General features: G+C 43.4%; 1 protein-coding gene across 2 annotated transcripts in view; it reads left to right on the forward strand.

Annotated features, from left to right (window-relative positions):
- Positions 1-20,978, forward strand: part of VWC2 (von Willebrand factor C domain containing 2) — a 124,493-nt gene that overhangs the window by 19,772 nt on the left and 83,743 nt on the right. For both annotated transcript variants that reach the window (XM_018047448.1, XM_018047449.1), the window contains exon 3: positions 7,521-7,650. In XM_018047448.1, coding sequence (XP_017902937.1) covers positions 7,521-7,650 — 130 coding nt within the window. The remainder of the gene's footprint in view (positions 1-7,520; positions 7,651-20,978) is intronic.

Here is a 20,978-nt window from a genome sequence, read left to right on the forward strand (position 1 = left end):
CCAGAGTTTGCTCAAATTCACGTCCATTGAGCAGCGATGCTATCTAACCGTGTCATCCTCTGCCGCCCTCTTCTCCTCTTACCTTCAGTCTTCCCCATCATCAAAGTCTTTTCCAATGAGTCAGCTCTCAGCATCATGTAGCCAAAATATTGTATCTTCAGCATCAGTCCTTCCAATGAATATTCGGGGTTGATTTCCTTTAGGATGGACTGGTTTGATGTCTGTGCAGTCCAAGGGACTCTCTAGAGTCTTCTGCTGCACCACAATTTGAAAGTATCAATTCTTCAGCGTTCAGCCTTTTTTATGGTCCAACTCTCACATCCATATATGACTACTGGAAAAATGCTAGATTTGACTATACAGACCTTTGTCAGCAAAGTGATGTCTCTGCTTTTGAATACGCTATGTAGGTTTGTCATAGATTCCCTTCCAAAGAGCAATCATCTTCTAATTTCATGGCTCCAGTCACTGTCCACAGTGATTTTGGAGGCCAAGAAAATATTCTATCACTGTTTCCACTTTTCCACTTTCTATTTGTCATGAAGTGATGGGACTGGATGCCATGACCTTACTTTTTAGAATGTTGAGTTTCAAACCAGCTTTTTCACTCTCTCTTTCATCGTCATCAAGAGGCTCTTTAGTTCTTCTTCACTTTCTACCAATGAGTGGTATCATCTGCATATCTGAAATCATTGGTATTTCTCCCAGCAGTCTTGGTTCTAGCTTGTCAGAGTATGAGTCCTCAGATATGCCATATAAGTTTTAGCTATTTATAGGAGAAGGCAATGGCATCCCACTCCAGTACTCTTGCCTGGAAAATCCAATGGATGGAGGAGCCTGGTGGGCTACAGTCCATGGGGTCGTGAAGAGTCAGATTCGACTGAGCAACTTCACTTTCACTTTTCTGCATTGGAGAAGGAAATGGCAACCCACTCCAGTGTTCTTGCCTGGAGAATCCCAGGGATGGGGTCGCAGAGTTGGACACGACTGAAGCGACTTGGCAGCAGCAGCAGCAGGAAACCGTGACACACAGAAGAGACCAGCTAGGAGAGATGTAACAGGCAGAGCACGGTGAGACACCTGCTTCCCATGTGCAGGACTGGATTGCTCCAGAATCTCCAGGATTTGCTTACTGCTGTCAGGCTGTGGGTTTAGGGGCCCAATTTCCGTACATCCCTCTATGCACTGTCGGATCCTTTCTGTAAGTCTCCATTTTTGGGTTTATATCAGTCTAACGTCTGTATCTTCTCTTCCGTTTGTGGATTAGGCATGTAATCCAAATCTTGCTCCCTCGTAATAGAAGGATCTGTCTTCCCTTTGCCTTGTGTGTGGGCATCTAATCCTCTGAGCTCCTTACCAGGTGGTGACCAGCCCTTTCTGAAGCAAAGCTGTAGATTTCATTTTTTTCTGTTTCTCACATACTGTGCAAGTTAATTTCAGCTCTTGTGTCTTTCCGCTTTTTTCTTGACTCAGTCAATATTTATTGAACCTGTGCAGCATTTTGTACCAGCTCAGTTGCTATAACTATCCCGATGTGACAGGGACTCAGCCCTGGCTCTTGAGTTGTGCTGAATCTAGCTAGCAGCTGACTGCAGGCTGGGAGTAGCACTGTACTCTCGGCCAGTGCGCCTGGAGGAATTCAAGGGGCCCTGGAGCTTACAGAGATTTGAAGAAAGGAGAGGATGGGGGAGCAGGAAAGGGGAAGGGAGAGGGAAGCCCCAGATTTCAGTGTTTCTCTTTGTTTTCATGTTAATCTTACTTTGCAGAATCCAACAGTACAACAGTTAGAAAAATAAAGAGGATCTCTCTGCTGATGGATGAAATAAAGAGAAGAGTTTATTTCAGGTTGAATGATTTTAGTTGAGAAAGGTCTGGGCTGACATCTCTTCATGCATAAATTAATCACATTTATGAAAACGTTACAATTTCTTGGGATATTTTACTAGGATTTTCATGGTCTCTCATTCTTCTGTTCTGGCAGAGGCATCTGCATTCAGCGTAGAATTAGTGGGCTTTCATGGCTTCCATGCCAGCAACCCCAGGACAAAGTTCCTGATTGGAAATATAATGCTGGTTGTTAGTCAGACAGGAGAATTCACGTGACACAAGGCATCTTTGACTTCTCACCTGGGCCACCGGCCTTTTCTGGCAGCACAGGACAGAAACATGTGTAGAAACCAGATTTAAGAAAAGTATATTGGCATTCCCAAGTAGGTGGACATTCTGCCGGATGGTGAGGAGAAGGTGCTGTGTAGGCGGGATGGAGCAGCAGGAAGTGTCTGCAAATTGGTTTCTTTTTTGTGTCCCCGAGTTTTCATTGCAGCTTTATGGGTAACAGCCCCAAACTAGAAACAACCCAAATGTCCATAAGTAAGTAAATGAATACACAAACTGCAGCATGTCTATCCAATGGAATATGATCAAAAAGGAATGGTATGCTACAGCACAGATATATCTCAAGGTCACAATGCTGAGTAAAAGAAGTAGAAAAAAGAAGAGTACATGTTGTACAAAATAAGTTGCTGTCTTGAGAATAGAAAGACGTTTAGGACACAGACAAGAGTGTGATTCGAATTCAGCCTTTGAACACAATAGCTTCCTGCTGTGTTTCAGAGCCTGGTCCTTCTCACGGTTATAATGATCATAACCATGGTTATGAAATGACACAAGGCAAAGCTCCTTACAGACAGAGATCTGACTGCACCTGAATTCATGAATGTGAAATATATGGGATAAAATACAACTGCTAATAGATGACTTGCACAGAAGGTCTTCCCAAACCACTACTCACTTACACAGATCATTTACATGTGAGGCGATTGATGTAAGTAGTGTCCATCATGAAGGCCTCATTTTACATTTCATGTGTAAATCATTTCGTGTGTAAATTACATTGCTTGTTCCTACTTAATTGTTTAGAAATAAACTCAGTATTTAATTTAGAGTCTTACTGCCTATGCACATGTGATATGGACATGCACATCATTACTGAGCATTCTAAGGTTCTAACTATGAAAACACTTTAGTCACTGTCAACTTAGTATCTTTCTTTTATCTGTTCATAGATGGTTCAGCGAAAACATGTTCCGGCAAGTCTGTTCTTCGTGGTTTTGCTTCAGGTTAAAAGTGAAAGTGTTAGTTGCTCAGTAGTATCCATCTCTTTGCAACCCCATGGACTGTAGCCCACCAGGCTCCTCTGTCCATGGGATTCTCCAGGCAAGGATACTGGAGTGGGTTGCCACTTCCCTCTCCAGGGGATCTTCCTGATCCAGGGATAGAACTGGGGTCTCCTGCATTGCAGGCAGATTCTTCACCATCTGGCCACCAGGGAAGCCCTTCAGATGAGATCCACTTTGAAGCTGTTTGTAAGTCACGGTCACTGGGGTGACTCTGAAAGCAGAGGAGGCCTGTGAGACAGAGCGGCCCTCGGCATCCAGACTTGGATCCCAGGCCGGCCAATTGCTGGCCCCTCACCAGCCTTCCTAGCCATCACCCCCCTCCCAGCCATGACCAATGTTCCCACCTTTCTGGAAATAGCACACAGTGGGGGCTCATCATCTGGCCTCAGGACTGGGATAAATGAATGAACGACATAGAGCTTATCTTTACTCTCATTCTGAAAAATCGTTTTCTTCTCCTTCAACACAACAGTTGATTACTTCAGTCCATGGTGGGTTCCTTAAGAGTGGACTCCTTTTCCTCAGATGACCAAGTGCTCTTCCAGGCTCTGCATCTAATTTCTAATCTGTACAAAACTTGGATTTGTAACTGGAAGACTGCAGAGGGTGATATTTCAGTCACTGGATGTGTTATACACAGTGTAGGTAGCTATTGCTAACAGGAGAGACTGCAGAAATGCACCTTAGAAGCTTACGCTGCTGCTCACAGATTCAGGAATGCACTAGGCATCCTTACCTTCAGTTTGCACTGAAGGACAGAACACGGGGTGGCAGGAGGCCTTTTGGTGCTCGAGCTGGTAGCTGAGGATTCTGTGGCTCCGGCAGTGCTCAGACCTGGCGCCTGGAATCAGAGCAGCCGTGTGGAATCCAATCAGGCGCTGGGCAGGCCGACCTCCCACCAGGGTCCTAGAGGCCAGTCTGCTGCCCCCGCCTGCTACCATTGGGCAAGGGGGTTTTCAGCCACACACGTGGTTGGGGAAGGCAGAGCACAGACTGAAGTCTGGGAGGGACACCCTTGTGATCTTGACTGTAAGCCTAAACTCCGATTTTTGAGAAGTAAACAAACCTCCGCATAGTTGAACCAGGATTTCCAAATATTTAGTGATAGTAAAACCCACAATCCAATCTTTGATCAAGTTGCAAACCTTTTTTAAAAAAACTTATTTATCAGTTTAAGTTACTTAATTTATTCATGAATAATTTGGCTGTGCCAAGTCAGCATGGGACCTTCTATCTTTGTTGTGGCTTGCAGTATGTGGGATCTAGTTCCCTGACCAGAGATTGAACTCGGGCCTTCTGCACTGAGAGTGCAGAGTCTTAACCACTGGACTGTTGAGGCAGTTTGGGCATGCGTTGGAAAATAATTTCCAGACAGAGCATTTCAGAAGGGAGTGTTTATTAAGAACAAAGAGCAGAGATAACGTGGGTGCTGTGAGCACAGCGGACAGACTTCCTGCAGACCAGGGACAGTCAGTAGTTTTCGTAGGTTAGTAGCCTCCAAACAAAGAAAATTCCTGCTGGAAGGTTGGCACTAGGTGACTGGTTAGGGCAGGGTAGGGTGGTGTGTGTGTGTGCTAAGTCACTGCAGTTGTGTCCAACTTTTTGCGACCCTATGGACTGTAGCCCTCCAGGCTCCTCTGTCAGGGGATTCTCCAGGCAAGAATACTGGAGTGGGTTGCCATGCCCTCCTCCAGGGGATCTTCCTGACCCAGGGCTCAAACCCGCATCTCTTATGTCTCCTGGATTGGCAGGTGGATTTTTTACTACTGGCACCACCTGTTGGGCATCTTTGCCTAATTTAGAGTTACCTAGTCCGTTCGTGAAGATTACGGGGGCTTTTGACAACAGTTAAAAAGGGGGTCAGTCAGCTTCAGAGGTGACTTTGGTTCTGGGCTCTGCTTCTGTGGCCTTAGTGAAAGGCTGTGCACCTGTGGCCTTGAGGCAGAACTCAACATGGACAACTAGGGAAGTCCCAAGTTGCAGTCCTTAAAGAAAACAGCAGTCCAAGCTGCTTGTGTGATTTGAGTATGGCTCTGTGGTGGGGCAGGGTGCTGTCTCAGGCCCAGAGCAGCAAGAAGACTGATTTTCAGGAGGGGCTACTTAGGACCTGGGACGAAGCCTTTCTGGCCCTGTCCTGGGACAGGACAGGAGGGCCCTTCTTTCCTTTCAAATTCCCAAACCCAAATGGGGCTTTTTCCTGCTTCCTGCATGACAGCCAGGGTGTGCTGTGGTGCCTGGCTGTTGCCCTTTTCTCGGCCACACCATGGGGCATGCAGGATCTTAGTTGACCCCGGGGATTGAGCCTGTGCCCCTGCGTTGGGAGCATGGAGTCTTCACCGCTGGCACACCAGGGAGCTCCCTGTGCCCGTTTTTTGAGGACAGACTGCAGTGACTCCCGGCCCTCTTGCTCCTCCCTGAGTCTCTAGCCCTCCCAGTGAGACTATCCTCACTTCTGGGGCGGGAGGTGCCTCCCCTCTGTCTAATCCACCCACTCTGTGCTTTATGCCTCTGCTCTGGAGCCTCTGACCTGTAGTGAGCTGGAGCCCTTGCAACTCAGGATCTCTGCTTTTGAAAACCTCACAATTCTTTTCATATCCTGCTCACTGAGTAAACCCACCCTGGACACGAGGATGCTACAGGCTGAGCGGGGAACTGGTAGGAGACAGAGGACAGAGGGGAGCAGCAGAGCCATGCTTGTTATGGAAGCAAAAGAACCTTCTCATGCCGGCTCCACGTCTCAAATATGTGCCTCTACATTGCTGGCAGATTGACTGTAACTTCTAAGGCTGTAATGCAAACCAGTCAAGGTTTTGTCCTGGGCAACTCTAAAGTGTTTTTTCAGTGTTTTATTTCTCTTATTTTTCAAGTGTGAACACATACACTCACAGCCCCCTCACTCCTGACTCTCGGCTACATGGTGGTCTAGTGCCTGGAAACCATGTCTTCAAGTACAAGTAGAGCTTTTGCTCCATGCAGTAACCTAGCCACTCGGTGGAGATGTCAGTTCACTGAGTGGAGATTTCAGTTTGGGATATCTGCACTGTTTAGTCAAAGGGAGCAGCCACGAGAGTCGTTTGTGTGGTGTTGGTTGTGCCACAGGTATTACCAGCAAAAGTGAAGCAGGGCCTCCCTGTCCAGAAAACTCAGTTTGACAGCCCTCCCCACATCTGCACTGTCCCACATCACAGTGTCTGATTGCTGGGTCTGCATGTCCTGTTTCACTTTGTCCTGGGTCAACCCAGATGAAAACTTACTCCACTGGGGATTTCCAGGAAAAGAAATATCATCCCCACCATGACCTGTCTGAGTTACTACAAGGGGATTTGTTGGCAGTGTCCAGCCTTGCCAGGAATGGCCATAACACTTGACTGCATGCTGAGTTGCTTCAGTCGTGTCTGACTCTGTGCAACCCTATGGATCGTAGCCCCCCAGGCTCCTCTGTCCATGGGATTTTCCAGGCAAGAATACTGGAGTGGGCTGCCATGCCCTCCTCCAGGGGATCTTCCCAACCCAGGGATGGAACCCACGTCTCTTACATCTCCTACTTTGGCAGGCGGGTTCTTTACCACTGGCACCACCTGGGAAGCCCCTTATTGTGCTGGATTGGAGAGAGCCAAAAGGGGAGCATTGGGGCCAGCGGCTGGCAAATTCAGAGAGGCCAGGTGGAGCCAGGATGTGAAGGACGTGGTGACACTGGGTGATGGAAGCGATGGCCCATGAGTGGCCTTGGGCTCTGGAGCCCAAGCCCTGCCTCTGATGAGAGGTCTGCCCCACCTGTGGCCAGTTGCCTGACACCTGAGTCTCAGTTTCCTTGCCAGAAACAAGGGCCTTCATTGGAGTAGGTGTGGTTACTGCTGCCCTGAGAGTTAAATGAGGTCATGTTGGGACAGCCTCTAGCCAGGTGCCCACCTCTGAGAAGCCCTAGGTTTCTCCTTCCCTCACCCCTCCCCTTCCTGTCCTGCTCTGCTCTCTTCACTGGGCAGAGATGATAACAGTGGGCCCTGAAGGCCGGCCCTGAAGCCCTGGGCAGGGCTACACAGGATCTACAGGATGCCTGGGTGGGCAAGAATTCTGTACAACGTGCTGTGTAATTTTTAGAGAAACAAAAATATTTCTTCAACAGAAAGCTTGTAAAGAAGCTCACTATGTGGGTTAATAAAAACAGAGGCTCCCCGGTGTGGAGCTAGGAGGGAGAGAGCAACCTCGGGTCCCGGGCGGGTGGGTGCACTCGCGCCCAGGGGAGCCTCCTCAGCCTCAGTCCCTGTCCTCATGGGCTGGGGAAGTGTGCGAGGCTTCAGCCCAGGGTGGAGACGCTGCCCCTGACCGTGGCCTGTGTTGCAGGTGTCCCCGTGCGAGCGGTGCCGCTGCGAGGCCAGCGGGGAAGTGCTGTGCGCGGTGTCCGCGTGCCCACAGACTGAGTGCGTGGACCCCGTGTACGAGCCGGACCAGTGCTGCCCCATCTGCAAAAACGGTAGGTGCGTGCGCGGTGGGCCCGCGCCGCGGTGACGCAGGGCTCCCAGTGCTTTCCGTGGGTGCAGGAAGAGAGGCACGACGGGCTGCAGGACGGGATAAAGAACAGGGTGCAGGAGGGGACGCTTGTGAGCTTGTGAGCTTCGGCATTTGCATCCGCGCCCTAGCACGCGAGTCCTTGCCCTCTGGGCCCCGGGGAACCCACAGGCGCTGGGTTCCAGTACGGCCTGCCCTCTTATCGGTATCAGTCCCATGTTTTCAAGGCGTTTAAGTTCTTTGGAGGAAAATTCAATTTCCACTGTCGGGGCGAGTCGCTTACTTTAATTTACCTTTGTTTGCTCTTGCAAAGCAGTTTCTCTCCTTCCATCAGAAATCAAACATGCTGGTTGGGCTCATTAACTTTTCATTACTGAGTGAATTAAACGTGGAACATCGTTGAATATTTTCCTTAAGCAAATTCGGCAGGAAGAGAAAGAAGCCTCTCTTTTTCCATGTGAGAGGTCAGGGGAAATCGGAAGCCGCCTGTGCTCTGTCAAAGAGAAATGGCAGGAGGGACGTGGTTAGCCAGGGAGAGTGTCTCCTCAACCTGCAGGATGGAAACTGCTTTGTACCTGAGCTCTGAGCCTGTCTGGGCACCACTTATGGGGGTGTTAATGAGAGTGGGTTCTTCAGGAGGGGCTTGAAGGACTGTGACCCAGGTGGGTGGGTGGATGAAGCGCTTGGAAGAGTTGACTCTGGTCATGCGTGCGCATCTTCAGGTACAGGGGGTCCTGCCTTGGGAGGGAGTTGGGCCGCCTCTGTGTGGCCCCAAGGCCATGATGCAAGATGAGCCCAGAGCAGGGTGTCTCAGAAAGATGAAAGTAACTCCCTCACGACCAGAGTGTGTCAAAGAAGGGATGAGCTTACTTTTGAGGTCACCAGCTTGTCAGTTGTGGAGTTGCTGGACATCAAGCCAGGAGATGTGGGCCTTCTCAGTGGCGGACGGTTACCCGGGCTGTTACTAGTGTCTGAGGTCATTCTGAGATTCTGCCATCATGCCCATTGCTGTTGTGTGGCTATGAGGTGCCACAGTCACAATAATCTAAAAATCCAGATTTTTAGATTATTGAAAGAAGTCAATAGGAGAGAAGGTGAAGTTTCTGTGGAAGCTGGATGTGGCAGCATCTCAATGGGCTGTGGAGAGAAGGGAGCCTGGAGAAGCGGGAGCTGGTAACTGCGTAGGTTTGGGACCAGGACCTTTGAGGTCCAGGCTGCAGTACGCTGTGCTTGGCGGCCTGGTTCTGCCTTTCCCGGAGTCAACAGTATTTAGTGAATAGCTTCAATACAAGTGGCTCAAATAGTTGGCGTCCTAAGTATCCAAGAGACTGTGTCTCACTTGTCAGTTATGATAAAAAACAAAGTTTTGGCCTTAGACAGTCAGGGAGTCCTCATCTCAATGTTTACAAAAGATAGGAAAACATGACTTGCATCCTTGAGGATTTTTTCAACCCCCAAACTTTATAAAAATTTCAAACCTACAGAATATTGATAAGTAGCACAAGGAACAAAGATATACCCTTCAGTATATATACCCATTGTTCAAATTTTCCTGTTTTGTTTACCTTATGTCTTTTGATCTCTATCTTTGTCCCCATCTCTGTATATAACTCAATATTATCAATATTTTTGCTTAGTTGTTCTTTTCCATAAAATACACAGGATATCTTCTGTTTATACCACAATCAGCATGAAACCTACTGGGCAAAGTTCATGATTTTTTTTGCAGTTCTTTTTGCCCTTAAGATATATCCCAGTTAGGGTATAATGTTATAAATTATTTGAATTAATTTTTTATCTTGTGTGGATATGTTGAAATGTTATGAAGATTTAAAGCCACTTATTTCTGTTTGGTTCAGTTTTTATTATTAACATATAATTTTATTTTTTGGATAAGCAAACAATGTTCAAAAGTAAAATCTGTATAAATAAGGTCTGGTCAGAGACTCACGGGATGTTTTAATATTATACTGATGTTTTGGGGGGAGAGTAGATGGTTGTTCTGAAATCAAACTTCTAAATGCTCTGCCTCTAACCTTGAGAGACAGCATAAGATGAAATAAGGCAGGATTTGGTGAGTATTATCTTAGAGACTCTTAGAAGGAGGATGAATATGTTTTTTAAAAGATAGATTAAGAAGGAGTATTACAAAAGGATTTGTATTCAAAGGTTTGATCCAATTATATAAAAAGAAAACAATTTTATTTTCAGAAATGGACCCATAAATAAATTTAAATGTGTCTAATCATGTAAGTTCTCTTTAAGTTTTGTTTCAACATATTCGCTAGACATAATCTGGCTTTCATCTGTCTCTAGGTGTAGGGTATAGAGTTTTGACCTTGATGGGGCAGATGGTGCTTGGAATTCTTAGTGAAAATTTTGCTTGAAAAATGAGAACAGTTTCTCCTGGATATCAAAGTCCTGTAATAGCTGATTGAGATCAGGGAATAATTTATGGTGGTCTGTCCCTATAGCTGCACACAGAAATCAGTGTCTTCATAACAAAAGGTTACACATCTGATATGTTAGATTACAGGACATCAGAAGTGATGCCTTATATAAAATTACATGCTTGGATAGACTTAGCTTGGGTGGAACATGAAGGTTTTAAGTCCTGATCTTAGGAAATCAGTCTTCACTTTCACAGTCTAATGTTTTAACCTGTGGCATTAACTAACTCCTTCTCCCAACAGAAGCATAATAACAGTTCAGTTGCAAGCTGCCAAAATCACTTGCATCAAAGGTACAGAAGTTTGAAATCAAGAATGCCTGGAATATAAATAAATGATCACAAATCACATATAACCTAAAACATTCACATTGTTGACTTGTATAGATCAATCTCCCGAGGATGTTCTCAGATAAAATGGTGGTTTGTGTGGGGCTGGTTTTCAGCTTTTTCTGTGATTCAGTGAGTGTCCTGCTGGCTTCAGGATTCCGGGCTCTCTCAGGCGCTCCCGTGCCTCAGAGGCAGCTCACACTCACACTCACACTCATGGCATGCGTTCCCTTCAAGCCGGCGACCAGAAGACTCCGTCCTGCACGTGAACACGTTTTCTTACTTTGAGCACTCAGAGGAAGAAAGCTGGCAGGTGTAGGGCGTTGGCATTGAAATGTGAGAGTCTTGTTGGGATTAACTCCGGTTCTCCAATGTGGAATGTAATTCCTGAGGGGAAGTATGTACACGGAAAGCACAATTCACAGGGACTGTGTATCTCCCTGAAGTATTCAGTGCTACTCGATGTTAGTTATTTACAGCTTTATTTCCACTAGAGAATGAGGATGGCTATTTTTTAGAGAAAAAGGACAGTTTTTACAAAATTTTTAAGATAAATACAGAGATTTCACATTATCAGAAGCACTTTCTTGGAAAATACGTGAGAGGCACTAAGAATTAGACACGATTGGATTTTGTTTTTTCTCTTGTGTATTTCAGACAGCAGGATAAGATCATAATTAAACCGCACGTAGTGAGTTGCACAGCATCGAATGGTGTGTGTGTGTGCGCGAGACATCCTTCTCATAAGGAAAGGACCATTCCCGCATGGCTTCAACAGTATACTTTTCTAAAATTTTTACCAAAGAAATAGCACCTATCTCATGGAAACACTTGGTCATTGCTTAAGATACTATAATTTTGTCCATAAAAAATAAAGGAAACTATGAGTATCAGAATTAATACTTGATTGTACTGTTTCCTTTATAAAATTGGTATGTAAAAATCAGCTGTTCTGTATAGATACCAGCAACAAACAAATAGAAATGAATTAAAAACTACTCTTTCAAATAACGTCAAACATTTCAAATAATTAGAAGTAAACACAGCAAACTTGGACAAGATTGCCACACTTAAAAATCTTAAAGTTTTATTGAGAGAAATTAAAGAAATCCTCAGTAAATGGAAGGATAGACAATATAATAATCAGAAAACTCAGTAATGTAAAGATGTTGGCAGCCTCAAATTATTCTGTTAAATAAACAAAATCTGTGTATTCAGCATAATGCCAATAAAAAATAAATACAGTGACTTTTATGTGCAAATTACCAAGTTGGTTTTAAAATCTACATGGAAATACAGAAGTTAAAAGCTAGCCAGTGAAATACAAAAGAAGAATAACAGAGCTGTAAAATCTACACTATAAAAGTGATGAACACACTGTGGTATTGTCTCAAAGATCAAAAAACTGACAAATGGGAACAGAATAGAGTCAGAAAAGACTCAGGCATAAAAGATCACCAGATGCATGATGATGCTGATCCTGTGGCTCAGGGGAGGGGGTGATCTTTCCAGTAAATGGTACTAGGTGAGTTGGATAGCAGCCTGGAGATAAAGGTATCTTGACTCCTTCCTCACATAGTACCAAAAATTCGATTCCAAATATATTACAGATTTAAATATGAAAGTTAATGCTTTCAGAGGAAAACAGAGAACATCTTTATAATTTTAATTCAGCAAAGTTGAATTTTAAAAGATTCTTAAAAGACATCATATGGAAAGAATTGATAAGTTGAATTTTATTAAAATTAAGAACCTCTATTCATCAAACAACACTATTACACCAATGCAAAGCAGCCCGCATGTTGGGGAAAATATGCAATACATATATCTGACAAATGAATAAGCCATTCTAACGCATCAAAACAGAGAGATGGAAAAGTAGAGATGAAGAGTAGAGAGAGAAAAATTTAAAGAAATTCCCACTCTGTGGACCTCAGTGTCCTTCTTCTAGTTCTACGAATCATACAAACAAGTTTTCTCACTGAGTTTTACATACTAGAATGTTGCTACTCACCACTATTTTCGTAACACTCTGGAATAGGGTATGTTCTTGGTGCACAGAGTCACAAGAGAAAAGTAAACAATTTCCTATTTTAGTGAAATTAAGCTAGTATTTATCTGGAGTAGATAATGATAAATATTTTAATGCTTAGAAAAATCACTAAGAAAATCGACAAGGTGGTCGACCCTGGTGGTCCAGTGGCTGAGAATCCACCTGCCAGTGCGGGGGACATGGGTTTGAGCCCTGACCTGGAAGATTCCACATGCTGTGGGACAACAGAGCCCACGTGCCACAACTACTGAGCCTGCGTGCTCCAGGGCCCGTGCTCCACGAGAGAAGCTACCGCAATGAGAAGCTCCCATGCTGCAGCTTGAGAGTAGCCCCTGCTCACTGCAACTAGAGAAAGCCCATGCGCAGCAATGAAGATGCAGCACAGTGAGAAACGAATGAATGGATTTTTAAAATGAGAATTATTATGGCGCTAGTACTAAAGCAAAGCAAGGACATCACACAGAAAACACAACTACAGATCAATTTTTTCTGTGATTATAGGTGGAAAACTCCTTAACAAAATATTGACAATCTGAATTCAGCGCCATAAAAAGGATGATAACAATATAACCATGTGAAATTTATGCTCAGCTTGCAAGGTAATATACATATTATCAAAAAGATGAAGAATAAAAAATAATGACCTCAAAAATGAAGGAAAAGTCTCTGACAATATTCATCACTCACTGATGATTAAAGCTCCCAACAAAATAGCAAAAGTGAAATGTCTCATCCTGATAAAGTCCAGCTAAGAATGCAAAGTAAAGTGTTAGTTGCCCAGTTGTGTCTGACTCTTTGAGACCCCATAGACTGTAGCCCACCAGGCTCCTCTGTCCGTGGAATTCTCCAGGCAAGAATACTGGAGTGGGTAGCCATTCCCTTCTCCAGGGGATCTTCCCAAGCCAGGGATCGAACCCAGGCCTCCTGCATTGTAGGCAGATTCTTTACCCTCTGAGCCACCGGAGAATAACCCATAGCCATGGGTAACATCATGCGTAATAGTGAAAGGCTGGGTGCTGTGTCAGTAAGGTCAGGGAAAAGGCAAGACTACCCACTTCTGCCACTTGTATCCATTACTGTAGTGGCTACTCTACATGATGGGGAAAAGAAGAAAATAATGGTAACGCAAATTAAGGGGTCAAGTTGCCTTTGCTCTGGCATGTCATGATTCTGCATTTGAAAAATTCCAAAATATGCACACACACACACACAACAATTAGAACTAATGAAGAGTAACAGCAGATTAATGTATAAAAAGTCTGTAAACAGTGAACCACTAGTGACCACTAGGGACAGTAAAAATGAAACAGAAAATAGTTCCATTTGCAATAGCCTCAAAAAGAATAGAAGACTAAGGAATTTAACAACAAATGTGCAAGATTTGTACACTAAAAGCTACACATTATTATGGAAAGAAAGGAGATATAAATAAATGGAGAGACATTTTATGGATAGAAGTCTCAATATCATCAAGATTGCAGTTCTTCTAAAATTGATCTATAAACTCAATGAAATTCTATACAAATCCCAGCATACTTTTTGAGTCAAAAATTGAAAAGCTGATCTTAAAATTCCTATGGATCATAAAGGATAGACAAAACAATTTGGAAAATAACAAAACTGAAGAATTGGTGCTCTCCAATTTCATAACATACTATAAAGTCTTAATAATCGAAAACTGTGATGTTGGTACAAGGATAGACATGCAGTAATGGAACAGAATTGAAAGTCTAGAAGTGAGTCCTGAATGTAAATCCTTACATATTTATTTTTCACCAACATACAAAGGCATTTTCCGTGGGGGAAATATGAAAGCCTTTTCAACAAATGGGGCTGGGGCTATTACATACCCTTGTGTAAAAAGGGAAAAGAATAACTTAAATCCTTGCTTAGATCACTCCACATACAAACATTAACTCAAAATGAGTCACAGAATTAAATGTAAGGCTTTAAGCTACGTAATTTTTATATAATAACAAATAAAACATCATCATGACCTTTAGTTGGGCAAAGAGTTCTTAGATTCAACAGCAAAATCATAACTCATAAAAGGGGAAAAAACTGATAAACTGAATGACATAGAAATGAGAAGTTTCCATATTTCAGAACATATGATTACAAAAGTTAAAATATAAGCTACAGACTGTGAGAAAATGTTTACAAATTATATATCTGATAAAAGTCTTTTGTTCAGTATGTATAAAGAACTCATATAACACAATAACATAAACAACCCAATAAAAAATGAGCAGAGTATTTGAACAGATAGTTCAGCAAAGAAGATAAACATACGTAAATAAGCATATAAAAATATTCTCAACCTCCTTAGTCCTTAGGGGAATAAACATTAAAGTCACGGTGAGATACCAGTGTACCCCGCTAGAGTGGTTTTGATAATAATGATAAAGACAATACCAGGCATTGGCAAAGATATGGAAGATGTGGAGAGACTAGACTCAGCACCTAGAACACATTGCTGGTGGGAATAGTCCATACACTTTGGAAAACAGTTTGGCATTTTCTTAAAAAGTGAAGCAAGTGAATTCCTTGGCAGTCCAGTGGTTAGCACTCAGGGCTTTCACTGCCAGGACCCAGGTTCAATCCCTGGTCGGGGACTAAGATCCCATAGGCCTCATGATGTGGCCAAAAGAAAAGAAAAAAAAAAAAAAAAGAGAAAACTTACTATCTGTCCTAGCAATTCCATCCTGGAATTCAATCCCAGAAAACTAAACATATGTCTATGCAAAGGTGTTAGATAAATATTCATGACAGGATTATCCTTCATGGCCGAAAAAATGAAAATAATCCAAATGTCCAGCAGTAGTGAATGGATAAATAGCATGTTTTTATTTCCATGCAGTAGAATATTCAGTTCAGTCTCTCAGTCATGTCTGACTCTTTGCGACCCCATGGACTGAAGCACACCAGGCCTCCTTATCCATCACCAACTCCTGGAGTCTACTCAGACTCATGTTGATTGAATTGGTGATGCCACCTAACCATCTTATCCTATGTCATCCCCTTCTCCCACCTTCAATCTTTCCCAGTCAGGGTCTATTAAAAGAAATCAGGGACTTCCCTGGGTGTCCGTTGGTGAAGACTTTGCCTTCCCATGCAGGGGCTGCTGGTTTGATCCTTGGTGTGGGAGCTAAGATGCCACATGCCTTGTGGCCCCAAAACCAAAATATAAAACAGAGGCAAATTGTAACGAATTCAATACAGACTTTAAAATGGCCAACATTAAAAAAAAAAAAACTTAAAGAAATCCTCAAACAATGCATGCTACAAAGTGGTTGTACCTCAAAAACATCCTGAATGAAAGAAGCGAGTTGCAGAGACCACATATTGTATGATTCTACTTATTCGGAATGTGTAGAGAAGACAGATTTGTTACGGGGGAAAGCCCCTGGGATCAGACAGAGGATTAACCACATACAGGTGTGTGGGAATTTACTGAGGTGATGGAAAGTTTATTAATTGGGTTGGTTACTAAGATCATTAAATTGTACGCTTGCATTGAGTGAGTTTTATAGTATTTCAAATATGCCTCAATAAAACTGCTAGAAATATAGACAGATCTCTTTAAAAGATGGCCCAGTGCAGTTTTTGTAATTTCCTTTGGCTGATTTCTAAGGCCAGCCTTGACTACACAGCCTTTCATCTTTCCTTAAGCTTTTCAAACCTGTGTTGGTGCCTTAGCTGAGACCCTCCTAAGTATATATTGTTATGTACCTTGGGGGGCTTGGAGGTTGTAAAAAGTTGCAGACACACAAACCCATAAAGGTTTGTAGCTTTTGCTAGACTTTATGGGCTCTGGGGCCCCATACCTGATGTAGATGTGCAAACCTCCTGTTCTCTACCCTTCACTTACAGTGTGGACACCTCTCTCCCTCCTTCAGTGCCTATTCCCCATGCCATTCTAGACTCTTCTTGGTGATCCAGCTTCCTAGGACATGGGGCTACAGATCCCCTGAGAATGGAGGTTGCTGGCTGCCTCCAGATCTCATGCAAATATTGTGCTCTTTGGGGATTCCCGACCCCAGAATGCAGTGTTCACCCCATTCAGGCCTGGTGAGCATCAGCTGCAAGGCTTGTTATAACACACACTCACTGATCCCTCCCGCTCTGCACAGTTCTGGATCCAGCTGGTCTGGGCTGGGGCCAGAGAGGGCTTCCCTGGTGGCTCAGAAAGTAAAGAATCCACCTGCAATGCAGGAGACAGAGGTTCGATCCCTGGGTTGGGAAGATCCCCTGGAGGAGGGAATGGCACCCCACTCCAGTATTCTTTCTTGGAGAATCCCATGGACAGAGGAGCCTGGTGGGCTACAGTTCTCAAGGTTGCGAAGAATCGGAAATGACTGAGCAACTAAGCACAAGAATGGGGCAAAGAGTTTGCATTTTTAGTATGTGCCTTCCTGGGTGCTTCTGGTGTTCTTGGTCTGGGGCCATCATTGGAAAACCGTTGCTTTGAGGTGCTCGTCTTCTCACTCTTTGATTTTTCCTCCCAAATTTAAGAGAAGAAGCATACTGTGAAGCTGTGCGACTTTAGGCATGAGTTTTTTGAGGCTGTGAAGCATTTTGTTGTTTTTCTAGAGATTTCAGAGTTTATAGAAATATGTAACATGTAATCTTATTTTACTTGTTCATACTGTTTGTGGGGTACTCACAGCAAGAATACCCAAGTGAGTTGCCATTGCCTCTTCCAGTGGGCCCCAGTTTGTCAGAACTCGACATTATGACCCTTCTGTCTTGGGTGCCCTGCACGGCATGGCTCTAGGCTTCATTGAGTTATGAGAACCCCTTTACCATGACAAGGCTGTGATCCATGAAAGGGATCAAACCAGTCCATCCTCAAGGAAATCAACCCTGAATATTCATTGGAAGGACTGATGGTAAAGCTGAAGCTCCAATACTTTGGCCTCCTGATGCGAACAGCCAATTCATTGAAAAGGACTCTGATGCCAGGAAAGATTGAGGGCAGGAAGCGAAGGGGGCAGCAGAGGATGAGATGGTTGGATGGTTTAGTACAAATTCCTGCTCCCCAACACCCTGTGTTTCAACAGCTCATTGTTAGAGTCAGCTGCAGAGATGACTATAAGTTTTCTAGTAGCTGAAGCAGCAAAGAAAGTCCTAATAAATATTACCTACAAAAAGAAATGCCCCAGAGAAAATTACTTCCTGCTGAACAATTTTCCTAAAAATGATACATAATTAAATATTTTTTTCACTCCAATTTATAGTCTCTTAGGACATAGAATTGTTTACTACTCTTATTTTTTTATATTAAACAAAAAACTAAAATGAAGACAGTTTAAATCTGATCACAGTGATTTAGTAACTTGCTGATATGAGGCATGTGGTATATTTTTCCCTGGTTTGGTGTGCTTTTGTTTTTCAATTTTATTGAAGTATAGTTGATTTACAATGTTGTTTGAAGTTCTGTACACCAAAGGGACTCAGGTATACAGACATATATTTTTTTCATTGTGGTTTGTCTTAGGGTATTGAATATAGTCCCCTGTGCTATACAGTAGCATCTTGTTCATCTATCCTATGTATACTAGCTTACGTCTCCTAATCCCAAACTCCCAATCCTTCCCTCTCCCCCGCGACTCCTTGGCGACAAGTCTTTTCCGTATGTCTATGAGTCTGTTTTTATTTTGTAGATATGTTGATTTGTGTCATATTTTAGACTCCATATATAAGTAATATCATGTGATATTTATCTTTCTCTCTCTGACTTACTTTACTTAGTAAGATCATCTCTAGGTCCATTCATGTTGCTGCAAATGGCATTTTAAAATATTTTTTAATGATTCAATATTTGTGTATTTCACAAAATTTTTACAAAATTGGTTTATGTCCAATGGTTAACATCCATCACCATACAGTTACAGATTTTTTTCTTTTGATGAAAACTTTTAAAATCTAACCTCAGCAACTTTAAGGTACACAACACAGTATTAAGTAAAATCACCATCCTGTATGTTACATCCCTATGACTTTTTAAATTTCCAGCTCAAAGTTTATACTTTTTAACTCCATTCTCAGTATTTTTAATGTAAAAACATTATTCACCTCCCTGTTAGCATTTCCCAAGAGCTCAACTCCAAAGTGCTAGCATATTTCTATTCCATGTGTTGACTTACACTTTGGTTTTGTGGGAGCAATGATTCAGAGGCTATTCCATGAATCCTCACAAAACCCAATGGGCACCCATATTTATGTTTTAGAGAAGCATTCACCTGCCCCACAGTGTTCCTCATCCTTCGTGAACTAAGACCAGCTCTGGGTTTGCTAAGGTCCACGCCACATCAGGGTCCTCGGTGTCCTGAGCTCAGATGGCTCTCAGATCTCTTCACTTCTGACATGTTAGACCAAGAGAAGAGAGGGGTCGGGTTTGACCTCTTGAATTCAGGAGCTTAATTTGTTTCCCATCACCTCGGGAGATCTTTGAATCATCAGCTCCTCATTGGAAATTTGTGGATAGCTTAAAATGACACTTTTGTTTGCAAACATTGGGCATAATCTCAGTTTTTAAGAGACTGCCACCAAGTCGCTGTTGCCTGATTATTACAATGAAGTGCTTTTCTGAGTGAAGTGCATGTTGAAATTTCTGGGCAGAAAGTGTACGACTCTGGCTTTCTTTGTGTGTTTCCTAGAGTCCAGCCGCATCTGACCTTAGATTTCAGACAGTGCTAGGACTCAGGTCACAGACCAGCCTCCACAAGGCTCGGCCACTTTACACCATGCTCTGTGAACTTGCAGAGGACCAGGCCTGGAGCCCCTTCCTAGTCCGCCATCCTTATAAAGACTTGAGCACAAATGACCTCACTCAGAAAACCTTCTCTAACCTGCTTCCCAAAGCAGGTTAATTCCCCTGTGGGGTCCTTCTCACAGGCTAGAGCTTGAATCACATTGTCTTCTTATGTAGGAAAGGTGGAGACAGGTAATTAAAACTGTTCTTTTGTTGAATATTTGACTCTTTTTTTTTGTTGTTAGACTTTTGTAGAGGAGTTTGTGTGTGTGTGTGCATATTTATTGCTTTTATAAAACATGGAGGCACTTATTATATATTTTACATCACATGCAAGGATGAGTCAGGTTCCTGCCCTTAATGAGTTCATCAACTAGAGGGGAAGTGGTCTGTAAATATTGTGTCTGCTGCTTTCCTTGAATGATGATGAAAATGGTAAGGAAAGTAGGGGAAAAACTGCAGGAAAAATCGCCAAGTGTACAGCCTCTGTTTGCTTTGAATTATTTCTTTAGGATAACTTCCCAGGAGTGAGATGATTAGGCCAAAGCCTTGGAACATTTTTATCACTCTGATAATATCGCCATGTTGTTTTATAGGAGGTCGTATACAATGTGAAACCTCTGGTTCTGTGATAAAATTGTTAGCCTTGTATTAATTTAATTTATAGAAAACAGTGTCCATGGTTTGAATATTAAGCCCCAAAACTTGACAATAGCTTGATGATATTTTTTCTTTCAATGTGTTCTACTCTTCCACATTCTTAACAAAATAACTTTAAAGAGAAGGTTGAGTGGTTCTTGATGGTTGAAAGTCATTGATGTGGAATCCAATTTTGGGGGACTTCCCTGGTGCCCCAGTGGTTAAGAATTTGCCTTGCAATGCAGGGGACTAGGGTTCGATCCCTGGTCTGGGAACTGCAATCCCATCTGCTGAGGGGCAACTAAGCCAGTGTGCTGCAACTAAGTAAAATAAATAAATAAATATTTTTAAAAATCATATTAAAAGACAGTTATTGGACTGGCCTGGAATACAGTGAAGTCTTCAGAATAAGAATTTGATCAAGTAACCTCATTTCTCTGTAATCCTTTCTGGAAAATGAGCATATTAAATGTAGCTACATCTGTGGATGGTTTTTTGACAGTTAAGTAAGGAGGTGGGTTTAGGTGAGTTTCATTCATCCAATCAGCAGATACTGTTGGGTCCTCTGCTGTGTGCCAGGAGGTAAGATGGCAGATGGAGAAGATCGCAGGAGGGGACCAGGGTGATCTTGCTGGGGGAGGAGGCTGTGATGGGGGCAGGCAGGACTGCAGTCCTGGGGGGCTATGGAGGGGTGAAGATGCCCCTGTGTGTGGGCTGGGATAGTCCCACAGGCCTGCAAGAGGAGGCACGGCTGGGTCCTAAGAGGCGGGGGCAAGGGGATGGCACAGACCAGCTCTGGAATGACCATTAGGCCATGTTAGGGGGTCAGATTTTATCCCAAGGTAGTAAGGCACCAGAGAAGTGCCTGGAGGGTGGGAGAGGCGTATTTGCATTTGAACAGAAGCAGTTATTCTGCTGTCGGTGAGACCCAGGGTGCTCGGAAGGGAATTTTGAAGGTTCTGTTGGAAGAAAGACCATGATTCACAGATACTCTGTCCAGCGTGTGCAGCTATCGACTTAGACTAAAGCTGGAGAAGGATCATGGAAAACCCTGGCTTTGGACCT

The sequence above is a fragment of the Capra hircus genome, chromosome 4, assembly GCF_001704415.2.
Source record: "Capra hircus breed San Clemente chromosome 4, ASM170441v1, whole genome shotgun sequence".
NCBI lineage: Eukaryota > Metazoa > Chordata > Mammalia > Artiodactyla > Bovidae > Capra > Capra hircus.